The 14,710-nt window shown below is 36.7% G+C and overlaps 1 protein-coding gene across 1 annotated transcript; it reads left to right on the top strand.

The window, feature by feature from the left end:
* The first annotated feature begins 1,480 nt into the window (after nt 1-1,480).
* Nucleotides 1,481-13,713, top strand: LOC113531413 (solute carrier family 26 member 6). The gene is made up of 19 exons (XM_026922169.3): nt 1,481-1,940; nt 3,716-3,855; nt 4,186-4,296; nt 4,392-4,567; nt 4,854-5,018; nt 6,686-6,838; nt 7,623-7,705; nt 7,849-7,996; nt 8,109-8,222; nt 8,837-8,914; nt 9,192-9,287; nt 9,734-9,840; nt 9,929-9,998; nt 10,936-11,028; nt 11,585-11,689; nt 11,768-11,932; nt 12,052-12,106; nt 12,764-12,882; nt 13,229-13,713. The coding sequence occupies exons 1-19, from the start codon at nt 1,795-1,797 to the stop codon at nt 13,250-13,252; spliced, it is 2,148 nt and encodes a 715-aa protein (XP_026777970.2). The 5' UTR covers nt 1,481-1,794; the 3' UTR covers nt 13,253-13,713.
* The last annotated feature ends 997 nt before the right edge of the window (nt 13,714-14,710 follow it).

Here is a 14,710-nt window from a genome sequence, read left to right as displayed (position 1 = left end):
TAACGTGCTTGACGTGTTTCCTGTCGTGTTTTAAAGTCCATCTCAACCTTGCGACAGCTTCCCGATCCAGCCATGAGAATGATTTCAAAATGTCCTTCTTTTGTCAGATATGTATATGTATATATATATATATATATATATATATATATATATATATATATATATATATATATATATATATATACATATATATATATATATATATAATATTTTTTCAGATAGCCATTAAGAATGCCTTTGACAAAAGAAGGACATATTGAAATCATTCTCATATATAAAACAAGTATGAAAAAGTTTGGAAGACATTTTACAAAGTGTTAATTTCCCCTATGTATGCAGACTTTTGGGACACCCTGTTGAATGAATACTTGTGATTAATTATTAATGGGTGTGATTAAGAATTATGAAATCACACCTTGTCCTCATATCTGCCTGATTAGAAAAGCAAACACTGACTGATTAGCAGGTGAACACCCCTACTTCTGAGTAAATAAATATGTCTTATTCATAGATTGCAAAGGTTAATTTTATATGACACTGATTACATTACATGAACTTTTTTGTTATTTGAAAAATGAAGTGTTGAGAGCATGAGTGCAATTAGGAGGGTGCTATTTTTTATAAGATAATAATTGAGCAAAATATAATTCATGTTGCAATGTTTATAGCTGGGGAGGAGAAAATCTATAGATTTAAAAGAGGAAGCAAAGGTCAAAGTGCATTTAGGATCATTAATTCGGGCACTTAAAGAGTTAAATTTTCTGTTAGCATGATATTTAAGCATGGCCTTTCAAGTCTTTATTAACAGTCAGGAAGAATCAATCACCATATCTCCAATTTCCAACAAGTTAATTACTATGTCATCATGGTATGAAAATGTGTAGCAGCCTGAAAAAAAAAAAAAAAAAACCTGTTGGATATTTCTGTGGCTGAGCCAAAAATGACAAAAAAATCTGTTTGAACAACGTTGGGTTTTTTCGCGTATTACGGGTTTAGAAAACATAAATGTGTATGACCGAAAAGATTACAGAAATTATTTATTTAGGATGAATTCAGGTATACTGGAACATCAAGTATACTGGGACAGTTTAACTTAGCAGCATTCTCGATATAATCAAAAATGTCAAAATTTGAACATGTTCAGTTTTTTATTTATTTATTTATTTATTTTTAATCAGGTCACTATTTTAAATGTCCAAAATCCAATGTGTCTTTCTGTTTGTGTCACTCTTTCTTTTTAAAGCTCTCCTTCTCTTGGAGGGCAGACTTTGCTCTTTAGCAAGAAAACTTTGGCCTGTGCGTGCGTGTGTGCGTGTGTGTGTGTGTGTGTGTGTGTGTGAGAGAGAGAGAGAAAGAGAGAGAGACAGACAGAGAGAGTAAGTGGGGGCCATTTTAATACGAGATAGGACAAGATACACATTAACGAGGAGATGAAGAAAGACATGAGGAAGACCATGGCTGTTCTGTACTCCAGGTACTCACACTGTACATGCATATTCAGTGCATGCTAGTTCGTAACCTCGAATCTTGAATCCCAGCTCTTTTTTTAATCTTCTTTAAAGATTGCTGAGCGTATAGTAGTGATCTGTTGGACTTGTCTTAATGATATACAGCCACTGTTGAGGATCATTTTCTTTCTGGACTTTCCATTTTCAGTAAAAGATTGAGGATGTTATGTGTGATGTGAAGGGATTGAGGTAAAGTAAAGAAAATATTTTTATCTGTTTTTGAAACAGACACTGCAGTATTGGTAAAGGATAACAGTCAGGAGGAGATTTCTAACAGAAGAAAAGCATGGAAGCAGAAATGGATCAGACTGTAAAACAGAGGGTGGGATACCGCATCCAGCGGGAAGTTATGGATGAATTCACAGTTGATGAACTTGCAGAAAAATCGGATGTCCACACATCACTGTCTGACAAAATTAAGGAGTCTTTGAGGTAAGAAATGATTGTCATTAGGAGTGGTGAAAAAAGATTTTTTTAATTCTAAATGCTAACTGTGGTATCAGTAGCATGTGACAGAGAATTTCAACACCTTTCCCATATACTGAGAAAAACCTGTTAGTTGAAAATGACTTAAAATGTAGACCAAAGAACACTTGTTGAACTCCATCAGTTTATAATGTGTGACTGTGTGTATAACATTACAAATATTACACTATGACAGTAAAGAGCTTCCGATGAGAAAGCTATGAAAGAACAGTGTATCCAAATTTCCAAGAACTCCAAATTAGAACTATATTAATTCTATATTAATATTATACTAATTATTTAACTATATAAATTAGAATTAGAATTAGAACTTTCCAAATAGCTCTTCCAGTGGTCAGTAGAAGATTGATGCAGTACACCAAATTTCAGCTCAATTTGACTTTTGGTTCCTGAGAAACAGCTATTTGCACTTAATTTCAACCCCATGAGCATTACTAGTGCTCTCAGTGGCAAGTGTGAGTGAGATTTGCTCCCCAAGCTATGCAGATGACCTCAGAAAATTGTCCTGTACATATATCTTTCATATTTTGTCTGAAACCATGCAAGAACTCATGAGTTAGAGCTTGATTGATGTATGGTGGACAAACTGTTTAGAAATGTCAACATGTTTTGTTAATTATTCAGTTTCACACTTTCCTGAGTATTTTTGAAATCAAGATTATTATGTACTTGGACTCAATAATAATAATAATAATAATAATAATAATAATAATAATAATAATAATTGATATAGGGGTCTCTCCATTCACTTGATTCACATTTCCTCCCCAATGGCTTGTTTCATAATGTTGTTTTGCAATAAAAATTACTGATACACTGAAAAAACAAAATTTCTACATGAATATAACATGGATGGCACAAAACACTTCAGGACATGCTGTTTTAAGAAAATAATCAACAGTGGTATGTTGTGATGTGATTTATTCCCCTTATATGATAGCACTTTTGCAATAATTACAATGTTTTTAATTTATTGATTAAAGAATCGCATGTCATTCATTTCATTGTTGCTTAATGTTTTGGAACATCCATGAAACAATTTAGTTTAGTTATAAACAGTTGTTCCTTCACCAGCCTCAATTTATTCTCTCTCATGTATGTACTAAGACATAAAATGGAGCTAGTCATGTTACTAAGAATCATTAATACTTCTGTCCTGAAGACTTTCCCATGGCACTGAACTTATAACTTTAGCTCTGACTCTTAAAAAGTGATGACACTGGAGATTCCTTTCAAAATCAAGAATTTCACATTTATATCCATTTATGTGGACTGTCCATACAAGCCCATTTGGATTAGCTGATAGTATAGAAATGATAACATATTGGAACAAGCACTTTAATGTAAATGATTTAATGTGATTTAAATTACAGGTATAACTACTGTCAGAGCTGCTGCTATGAAATATTAATTGTAACCTTCTAACGAATTTGATTTCATAATTTAATAGTGCTGTGCTATAAATAACTAACAAAATTTTGTCTTTTATTTTATTTAAACTTTAGCAGTAAATGTGTTAATGCACTATAGTTTATTAGTTTATTGTGAAAATTTGAATTTAGTCTGCATTAAAATCATTGTAATGTTAGATTATACAGTGTCCTTATTGACATAATGAATGTCTGAAAGACTGTCACTCTGAATCCCACCTGTCTGTGAGGCTAAACGTGTGTGGGAATGAAAATCATTCCACTTGAGTCTCACCTCAGTCTCTGTGCCAGGTGTTCTGGTCCTCGTGTGAAGAGCTGCTTTCTGTCGTGGATTCCCCTGCTGTCATGGCTGCCACGTTACCCATTCAAAGAAAACGCCTTCGGAGATCTTGTCTCAGGAATCAGTGTGGGCATCATGCACCTGCCGCAAGGTTACAGACACACACGCATACACTTCTTTCTACTATAATTAATTATCGCACATTGTGTGATAACATTGTTCCGCTTCCAGAAGTGTTACAATTTTGTTCAAAGCAAGTATGTAAAGATTTTTTATATAATATAGGTGAGAAAAGTGTGTTAGCCATAGCTACATAGCCTCATAGCTCCAGTCTAAAATTAAAGAAGAAAACACTGAATAGCAAACATGTTTTGGTTGCGCAACTACATTTAGGATAAAGTATTCCATTAAAACTGATTAGAAAACACACAGGGACACATCTAAACACATCCAGAGAACATGTGTGTCTGTGTGTGAAAAGGTATGGCGTATGCACTGCTAGCTGCTGTCCCACCTGTGTTTGGCCTCTACTCATCTTTCTACCCAATCCTTCTGTACTTCATCTTTGGGACTTCTAAGCACATCTCAGTGGGTAAGCACACACACACACACACACACAAACACACACACACACACACACACCCCAGCAGAGGATGACTGGTATAAATCACACACTCTCTGTTGTAGGTACGTACGCAGTTATGAGTGTGATGATTGGTGGTGTGACAGAGCGCATGGCTCCAGATTCAGATTTTATGTTTTTTAACAACGTCTCCAACGTCAGTATCATAGACACTGTGGCCCGTGACAACGAGAGGGTCAAGATTGCTGCAGCTGTCACCTTTCTATCTGGCATCTTTCAGGTTAGTTCTATTTGTATGTGTGTGTGTGTGATAGCCTGGAGTATTGAGCTATGCTGTAGGCTGTGGTGGTTTTTTCTATCTCACTAATGTTAGAGAATGTCGATTCTCAATTTAGCTAACATTTCATGTTGGAAGCACAACATTTAGGCTGAAACAAGCTACAATTATTATGTTCTCAAGATCTCTCTAAGGGTCCCACACCAATTACTCATTCAACAATATTTTGCCTGTTAACTGTGCGTGTGTGTGCATGTGTGTGTGTGTTTGTGTGTGTGTGTGTGTGTAGTTGCTCTTAGGTCTGGTGCAGTTTGGATTTGTGGTGACGTATCTTTCTGAGCCTTTGGTTAGAGGCTACACTACAGCAGCAGCCATTCATGTCATTGTGTCCCAGTTAAAATACACGTTTGGGATCAGATTGAACCGCTACAATGGACCTCTCTCTCTTATATATGTGCGTATCAACAAAACACACACACACACACACATGCAAATTTAGACATGCTGACCCAAATTCTTAGTCTTTGCTGTGTTAAAGTAGCTTTGCTATTTTTTCTTCTTAAAGGTGCAGTTTGTAATGTTTTTAGTCCTATTATTAACATATCATTTAAAAGATACCTTAGAGCAGGGTTTCTCAGACTTTTTATAGCCAGGGATGTGTTTACCCATAAAATAAATCTCGTGAACTACCCACATACAGATTAATTTTATGATCATAATATATTTCTTCTTGTAAAGAATATTATTTACAGGCCAGTGTCAGGCAGTGGAGATGGTGACAGTTGCAGATTAATTCTCTTTATTAAACCAAAGGCAAAAAAATCCAAAAAGTTAGAAAAAGAGTCAAGGTCATGTACAAACAACAATACTTGGGTAAGAGACATTGACATGAACACTGTAGCATATAATAAATAGGCTTGGTTTCACCAGCTACAGGACACTGAGCATATACTTTGCAGTGAAAGGATGGTGTGAGAGTCCATTTGTACTGTAGCTTTGATTGGATTCGGGTGTGAGTGATTAGAATGAATGTGAGCTGTACATGATAGGGTCCGTGCATTTTGGATGTACTAGTCCCCAGCGGCCATGTTTCTAGGCCGCTTCGTGGTCTGGGAGTTGTAGTTGGTGGCCATGTTTGTAGGCCCCCTGTAGTCTGGGAGTTGTAGTTGGCAACCATGTTTGTAGGCCCCCTGTAGTCTGGGAGTTGTAGTTGGCGACCATGTCTGTAGGCCGTTCTATATTACCTGATGTGGAAAGCAATGCCGTTTCAGGCTTTGATTTGACAGCCAACTATTTTTTTTTAGTTTGTTAGGGTTTAGATTTAATTCAAGTGACCAACCAAACAAGTTAATAACTTATATTAAATATAAATATAATTAGAGGCTGATTATGTGATTATGTGATGTTCACAACTGTAACATTTTTTTTACTGGCTATACTTCACAGAATCTACTGTGAGAACCACTGGCTTAGAGACACTCTGATTTGCAATATTGCCATTTAATGAATATGGCACATTACTTAATTTCATGTTTTTTATTACATATTTCCAGCCCAGACAATAGCTCTGATCCCAATTGGAACAGTACTGCTTAATTTTGTCCCTTTTTCTTAATCAGCAGTCTCGCTGGATGGAGCAGAGGTGGATTTTATTCCCATTGTGAATAAAAGGGGTTTAGTAAACTGCTAGCTAGCCAGCTAGCTAGTTTATTGTTTGTGAAAGACAAGAGAAATTATTTTGACTGGCAAAGAGAAAAAAAAAAAAAAACAGAAAAAGACATGACCCCAACACTATGCTCTTGTTTTCTGTTTATTGTTCTATTTATTGTTATTTACTGGCCCACACTTCCATGATTGGCAGATTTGCAGTGTCAATGTTCATCTAGATAGAGAAGGTGTCTGCAAAATTAAACAATACTGGAATCCCTTTTTCACATACTGTATCTTCTCCCATTCAAGTGTAACTAAGCTGAGATAGTGAAAAGTTTTAAAAATGGCAAACTGATCCTTTAACTTGAATAGCTCAGCATAGCCCTTGCAGTAAGGCACAAACATTAACCCATTTGAAATCAGTTTTTTTATTCCTGCTTTTTCTCTCTCTTGCTGTCTGTCTCTCCTCAGACGGTGTTGGATGTGTGTTCTGTGCTGGGTGAGACAAACATCGGGACACTAGTTGTGAGCATCATAACCATTGTGGGCTTGATCATTGCTAAGGAAGTAAATACCTTTCTGGCACGCAAACTTCCTGTTCCTATTCCTGTTGAGCTTATTACTGTGAGTGAATTCACACATGTACATCCTCCACACACGTACACTCACACACATGATGTTTGTATACATTTTACATAAATGAATACTGGCAGAATGGTGGTACAGCAGGTAGCCTCACAGCTCCAGGTTTCATCCTCTGCTTGGGTTACTGTTCTCCCCATGTAGGTTTCTGCCGGGTTTTCTGGTTTCTTCCCGTCTCCAAAACATGCTCGTATATGGACAGGCTATGCTAAATCGCCCCTATGTGTGAATGTGTGTGTGAATGGTGCTCTGCAATGGTCCATAGGCTCTGGATCCACCATGACCCTGATTAGGAAAAGGTGGTTACTGAAACTAAATAAATGAATGAATTAATTAATTACTTGGAAAATATGTCAGCTCTGATCAGACACCAATTCAATATTTCAGTCAAATACTGACCATGATATTTATACTCGGTATCAGACTGGTACACATCTAATTCTTAAAATCCAGCTATTTCAACACCAGATTTAACAGACTTAAACAAAAAAAAATCACATGTACACAATCACACACTCATGCATGCCATATCTGTTCATTTTAGTTATGCATTTAAATATGTTGCATGATGGCATATTTACTGTTATAATTTTATTTAAATATTTCCTTCAGATTTATAAATAATGTAGATTTATGTTTAATTTATGTTGAAAATGTTTGTTTAAAATCAGATTCGAGTGTTCTAGAAATAAAATATGGAGATAAATGCATTTTTATTACATTTGATTCTTCTGTGTTTTGTGTGTGTGTGTGTGTGTGTGTGTAGATTATTATAGCTACTGTACTGTCATGGCAATTTGATTTCAAGACTCAGTACAATGTGGAAGTTGTAGGTTCAATACCATCAGGGTGAGTCTTTATTTTGATCTCGCTCACTGCATCGCATAAGTGTCACAAAAACACAGCAAGTGTACAGAAATTGTGGTGATAATGCTGATAGTGACATGAATAAATAACTGTAAAATAATTGGTTAAAAATATTCTGTGTTTAGTCTGCAGGCTCCAGTGTTGCCTGCGTTCTCTATGATGGGCTCTATGATCGGTGATGCGTTTGCTCTGGCTGTTGTGGGTTACGGTATTGCCATCTCCCTTGGCCGAATCTTTGCTCTCAAATATGGCTACAAAGTCGACAGCAATCAGGCAAAAGAGACTCATAAATAAATTACCAGTATAAGTTCATTGATTTCTGTAACCTGCCATTAATGTCAGTAAAATTCCTATATTTAATTATTAATGTTTCTCCCTGCTATAGGAACTGATAGCATTAGGACTGAGCAACTCAATCGGTGCCGTGTTCCAGTGCTTTGCCATCAGCTGCTCCATGTCTCGCACTATGGTGCAAATTAGTACAGGTGGAAAGACTCAGGTCAGAATACTGCCTAAAATCTTAAATAAAATAAATCAGTCAGAATTCAAGTGCCTTTTCCAACAAAACCATTTTTATGATTATAGTATACTTACTATAATAGTATAGTAAGAAGTATAGTAAAAAGAGCAAGAAAAAATCAAGATTTGTTGAAAATTGAAAAAAGAAATAATTTTATCACACTATCCAATTATTCAATATGCTACACCACAGGTTCCTCCACCCTGGTACTGGAGTACCCCTTGACCTGCATATTTTAGCGTTTTCCCTGCTCCCAACACACAGTCATTCTGAGTCCCCTAACTGAGGTGAAGTGGGTGAGTGAGAGCTGGGAAAACACTAAAATGTGCAGGACAGGGAACTCTCCAGGAACAGGGCTGGGAACCTGTGTGCTACACAGACTAATTTTAAGTAAAAACATCATATCATACATGTGGTTGAGAATAAGAGTCACTCATGCCTGATAACTCACTGTTCAAACTAAAAACCTGCATTTTATTTCATATTATTAACAAATGCACAAGATAATTTGTTTCAGATTTCTTTGAACGTCACATTGTGTTTGAGCAAGAAAACTGCCGCAATGATACTTCAATCTCTCTGCCTTCATTTAGGTTGCAGGTGCTCTCTCAGCTTTAGTGATGCTTGTGATCTTGCTAAAGATTGGAGAACTCTTTGAAGAGCTGCCAAAGGTATCCAGAATGCCGGCGAGTAAAAGGATGAAGTGTGTGTGTGTGTGTGTGTGTGTGTGTGTTTGTCAACTGTCAGAAACAAAATGCCAAAATAGTTACCTAGAATGGACCAAAATAGTTACATACATACAATATATATGCATGCAGTATGGATAATCATATGTCCTGAAATGTCACATATTCAAACATTGGCCTAGGTAATTGTTCTGTTGCAGGAAGCATGATAAAGGGGTATATGTGTGTGTGTGTGTGTGTGTGTATGTGTGTGTGTGTCTAGGCGGTATTGGCTGCTATTATCTATGTGAACCTGCATGGCATGATGAAGCAGTTTGCAGACATTCGAACACTCTGGAGGAGCAACAGAGTGGACATGGTGAGAAAGAGTGTTAGAGAGAGAGAGAGTTGTGTGTGTTGTTATTATTTCATTTCAATTTGTTTCTTTTAATAATAAACATCAAAAAGCAGCTTTACAGAAATCTAGATCTAAGAAAGAAACCTTGAGAGAAAGCAGACTCTAAAGGGAGCCCATCCTCTTCTGAATGACAGTATACAAGTGTACAGAGTAATGGCAAACAGTACTAAGTGTGTTGAAAGGATGTTCAGTATGAACAGAGTGTGAATAAGAACTGAAACACTGCTTGGTATCCAGATAAGATTCACCACAAGCAGCTGGAGATGAGTAATCTGTATAGAGTTCTATTACTACAGTGGGATGTTTGATGTTTATTTTATTCATTATAAATGGAGAGCTTTGTGCTTTCAGTCTGTTGAGAGAAGCTGTACTATTACCAGTTTGTTTACTGTACTGTCCACCTGCAGCTGGTCTGGGTGATGACGTTTATTCTGACTGTGCTGTTAAATCCTGATCTGGGTTTGGCTGCGTCCATCGCCTTCTCCATGCTCACCGTCATATTCAGGACACAGCTGTGAGTGTGAATGTTGAACATAATCTACACATTAGTTACACCTTAAACCAAACCTTAACATTAACATCCTTCATTCTCTCTGTTTCAGACCAAGGTATTCTCTTCTTGGTCAGATTCCTGGCACTGACATCTACAAACCCATAGAGGACTATAAACAGGTACAGAAAAGTCAGTATTTAGCACACACTTCCAGGAAGGGAAATTATTCTTGGCACTCACAGTCTGTTGTTTTAGCACTACTCAACACCCTTAGTGAAGTTCTTGGACCAGTGGTCTGGCCAAGGAACTCCAAATGAAGCATCAACCACTTCAAAACCCATATCATGTGCAAGCTCTGCTTGGACTGCCAGTTGGAGGAATTGCCATCACTCAGCAAATCCTTTTCATGTAGATGAATACCTTGCACTCTGGGTTTACCCCCTGGATGCAAAGCCGTGGAGGAATATATAACTGAAGACTTAAAACTGGGGTTTATACGTCCATTTACCTCTGCTGTTTAACAGGGTTCTTCATTGTGCAAAAAAGGAGGAGGTCCCCATCCTTATATTGATTATCGAGGTTTGAACCAAGTGATGATCAAATATTTTTATCCATTACCACTGGTCCCAGCAATGCTAGAACAGCTATGAGAAGCCTGTATTTTCACCATAACTGATCTCAGAAGTGCCTACAACCTAATCCACATTTGTAAAGGGGATGATTGGAAGACAACATTTAGTACCACCTCTGACTAATTTGAGTACTGTGTAATGCCATATGGGCTCATAATGCTTCCTCTGTCTTCCAAGCATGGCAGTGAAACTGGCTTTCGAGGAATGGCGTCATTGGCTGGAGGGAGCAGAACATCCCTTTGTAATTGACATGGATCATAAGAACCTGGAGTAGCTCAAAACGGCCAATCATTTAACCAATTGAGATGCTAGATGGACCCTATAGATAGATAGATAGATAGATAGATAGATAGATAGATGTTTTGAACCAGAGATTTGATTACTGTTCAAAGGGAAAACAGACCTCTTTACCTTGTTAATTAATGCACTTGGGAAAATTATTATTTTTCTCTAATGTATGTGTGTGTGTGTGTGTGTGTTGCAGGTTACACAGATTCCAGGTCTTGTGATTTTCCGGTGCTCTGCTACCCTGTACTTTGCGAATGCGGAGATGTATACAGAACACCTCTATGAGAAGGTGATCTCACACACACTTATACACTCACAAAGAGTCCAGCTATGGAATATTAATACCTGTGTTGCCTCAATATCAAAATCCAAGACAATATCCAAAACTCAGAAAGGTGATAAAGACACAGGTCAAAACACAGTGAAATTCACAATAAGTCAAAGGGTAAATGGTCAAGAAAGAGTAGCAAGAAAAAACATGGGAATATCAAACACAGATCAAAGGCTCAGAAATTAATATGGATACTGGCAAGACAGTTGCAATATAGTTGACGGCACAGAAAACTATAATGGAACAGGAATTAGGCAATCTCGCTCTCCCTATTTCTCTCTGTTTTTCTCTGTTTCTTTCTGTTTTCCTTCGACTCTAAGCAGTCAGCAGGACAGATTCCTGTAATATAAATACTTGTATAATAAAGCAAGTTTGTAAATTTTTTTTCCTAATTATCATTGCATAATCATAGATATTTTGCTATCACATATATTACAATAACATTGCCCAGGGTATTTTCAGTATAAAGTCTATATAAATTTAATTATAAGAGCACTTCTGTGTCTGTGTGTAGAGTGGGGTAGATGTGCCTAAACTCCTCTCCCACAAGAAGAAGCTTGAGGCAAAGAGACTCAAGAGAGAGAAGAAGGAGGCTAAACGAGCAAAGAAACAAGCAATGGTAAGACTGTAAATCAGGGTCCCATGTGTTGAAGTTGCATGTGTATGTCTGTGAGTCTGAATTCTCTGCTCTGTCCAGGAGGAGGCTGCAGAAATGTCAGACAAGGAGGAAAAATATGAGGTTGCAGTGGTAATGAGTCCAGAGCATTACCAGATCCCTGACCCCACTATACCCAAGGCCATCATCCTCGATCTGAGTCCAGTGAACTTCCTCGATACAGTGGGAGTGAAAACGTTACGCAATGTGAGATCCATAATGTCAAAGATCCCAGCTATATTAGTGTTTAAAAACAAACAATATAAGATATAAACAAATAATAGATATTATTTAATGCACAATAACCTATCATCTCTCCTTTTCAGATCCATAAGGACTTTGGGGATGCTGGAATTAAAGTGTTCTTATCAGGCTGTCAACGTGAGTAATGAACACTAGCACTGTGTGTGTGTCTGTGTGTGAGATGCTGTACTCACACAAGCAAGTGACATAGAGCAACAAGCAACATTTGAATTGGGTTTTTTTTATATTATGTTATCATACCATAATAAGACAAATCCAAACTCAGTACTTTGGTCCACTCTTACGGCAAATGTTGTCCAATGTCTTATTTTTCAAATAATAGTATGCTTCTTTCAAAAACATGAGGTAAAATTATATATGGTAAATTATTATCTCCAACTTTATTACAGGAATTTGATCATGCATGGACTTGCATGGGCACCAAGTATGTACAAACTGTGTAATGGAGATAATTTTGTGCCCAGTATTTTACAGAAAATTTTACACTTTTAATTTTTGGAAAGAAAAATACAAACAATATGGTATACCCATATCTTTATGCTAAAAATATCACTAATTTTATGTTATCCATTTGGTATATTAATTTTTGCTTGTTTTTATAAAGGGTGCCAATAATGTTGGAGTTGACTGTAGATTTAGCAGGCTTGTCTGGTTAATCTGAAGTGTGTGAAAGCCCTGAGAGCTCTATACATGCTGACTGTGGGGAAACACTAATACCACATTACAGCCACCTCTCCATCTCTCTCTCTCTCTCTCTCTCTCTCTCTCTCTCAGGATGTGTTATTGACAGTTTGGAGAAGGGGGATTTCTTCAATGACAAAGTCACTAAAGCGATTCTCTTTTCCACTGTCCACGACGCTGTTCTTTACTGCCAAGGAGAAAACACACAAGAGGTCAGACTTCAACACATACTCTTCTTAAATAGAGCCATGGTAATGAGGAGATGTCATATTGTTGCTGGTTTTGCATAGCAAAATACTTTTGAAGGCTATGCTTACAACATACACACGCACACACACATACACGCACGCACACACACACACACACACACACACACACCCATACACACACTTGGATTGTACTTAAATAGAGCACTGGCTCTAATGTGGAAATGGTACATTACTGCTGTCTTTCCATGGTAGCACTTTAATAAGCCTTGTGATGACTACACACACCATTTGGACCACCATAAGTATACAGACATATGAGTAACATCTGTTATCTCCTCTTTTTCCACAGCCTAAGAAGGTGACACATTTCTGAACCCAAATCCATCTCATATACGGAGCATCCCAAATGTGACAAGAAATATCTGACAAATCTCAAAACTAACACCGCTCTGTTAAAACCACCCTGTTACAAAAATTTTTCTCTTTTACTCGTACAAGTCTTTAAATCCAGCTTATTAATAAATGTCAAAATGTTATAGCTGATAGCTGTGGTAACATCATGATATATAAACATCAGGATGTTATTATATGGAGACATAAGCTGCCATTGTTTAATGTAATTTATATAGCATGGGAGATTCAGTGTGACATCTTTCAGAAATTCATTAAGTCAACGAGGACATGATATTAAATCCAACATTATGATTGATTTGGACTTACAATTGTGTACATCATTTCCCTGTTAATCACATACAATGCATCAACACATTGCCAAAAATAAATTACCTGTGATATTAACAATAAATTTGCTTTATCTTTTATTTGACAACTACACATGTAATAAAAAGGAGCTTCCTTCTGTTCTGCTGTTTATGTACCCCCTTATAGCTTTAGATAATAGTAATAAGGCATAAATATCATTGATTTTGAACCAGTACACACCTTTTTCCTTTAGCTGCACTCAATCTCCCTTCAAGCCTCTAAAGATATTGCAATAATTTACCACAATATACTGCATACACAACATTATACAGTAGTAGTGTAGTGTTTCATGAAATTATGTGTTATCTGCAAGTCCACTCTCATCTTAAAATGTAGTTTTTTTTAGTCTTGACTCCTTAAGATACCCCTTATAGGTGCCATAAGCAGTCAGTTTCATTCACCCATGTGTGATGACTACCAACCTAATGACGTTTGGCCTTTCATAGAAAAATTGATTAATTTTCTATAACTGACAATCTGACAATGGTGCTGGCTCGAAGGTTTATATTAATATGCTGTGCTAATATTACTTGTGGGACTTGTAAGATGAATGTAACACATAAACAGATTTAAAAACGTGTAATTGTTGATATGGTGAACTTTTCTGTGAGGAGATATTTATTTAGCAGTTTTGGAAGGAGTCTCCACTGTCAGCATTTTGTAAAAGTCAGAGCTGTAGCTTTAAATTTTCCAACATGAGAAAGTCTTTAGGGTTGAGGGCTTTCTTGGCAACATGACAAGCTGCATTTTTATCTTACTGTCTTCAAGAGAGAGAAAACACTGGTAAGGGAAATATAGTGTAACTGGTCATAAGAACTGACTTTTCTCTTGGACGTTACACAACATTAAATGTAACTATAAATTGATTTTTTTTTTTTTTGAAAAAAGGATGATGTGTCCTTTAATTCATAAAAAATGTGTTCTTTAATTAATAAAAATAGTAATTATTGATCAATTGCTGTGAGAAAAATGGAATAAAACACATTGGGATGTGCTGTTATTGAAAAATAACAACTTTGGGGTGGTAGTGTAACTTCGCTGTATCACACCACCTGACTGTTGCTTATTT

Source organism: Pangasianodon hypophthalmus, chromosome 8 (assembly GCF_027358585.1).
Source record: "Pangasianodon hypophthalmus isolate fPanHyp1 chromosome 8, fPanHyp1.pri, whole genome shotgun sequence".
Classification (NCBI taxonomy): Eukaryota; Metazoa; Chordata; class Actinopteri; order Siluriformes; family Pangasiidae; genus Pangasianodon; species Pangasianodon hypophthalmus.
Note: the sequence above shows the minus strand (reverse complement) of the source record. Positions and strands in the feature narration are given on the sequence as shown.

What these genes read in the sequence shown, in the direction of transcription:
- LOC113531413 (XM_026922169.3), top strand. Translation starts at nt 1,795, where the DNA reads ATGGAAGCAGAAATGGATCAGACTGTAAAACAGAGGGTGGGATACCGC. An exon ending in GACCTCTCTCTCTTATATAT is followed by an intron (nt 5,019 to 6,685) that starts GTGCGTATCAAC and finishes GTCTCTCCTCAG; the next exon opens with ACGGTGTTGGATGTGTGTTC. An exon ending in TCTTTGAAGAGCTGCCAAAG is followed by an intron (nt 8,915 to 9,191) that starts GTATCCAGAATG and finishes GTGTGTGTCTAG; the next exon opens with GCGGTATTGGCTGCTATTAT.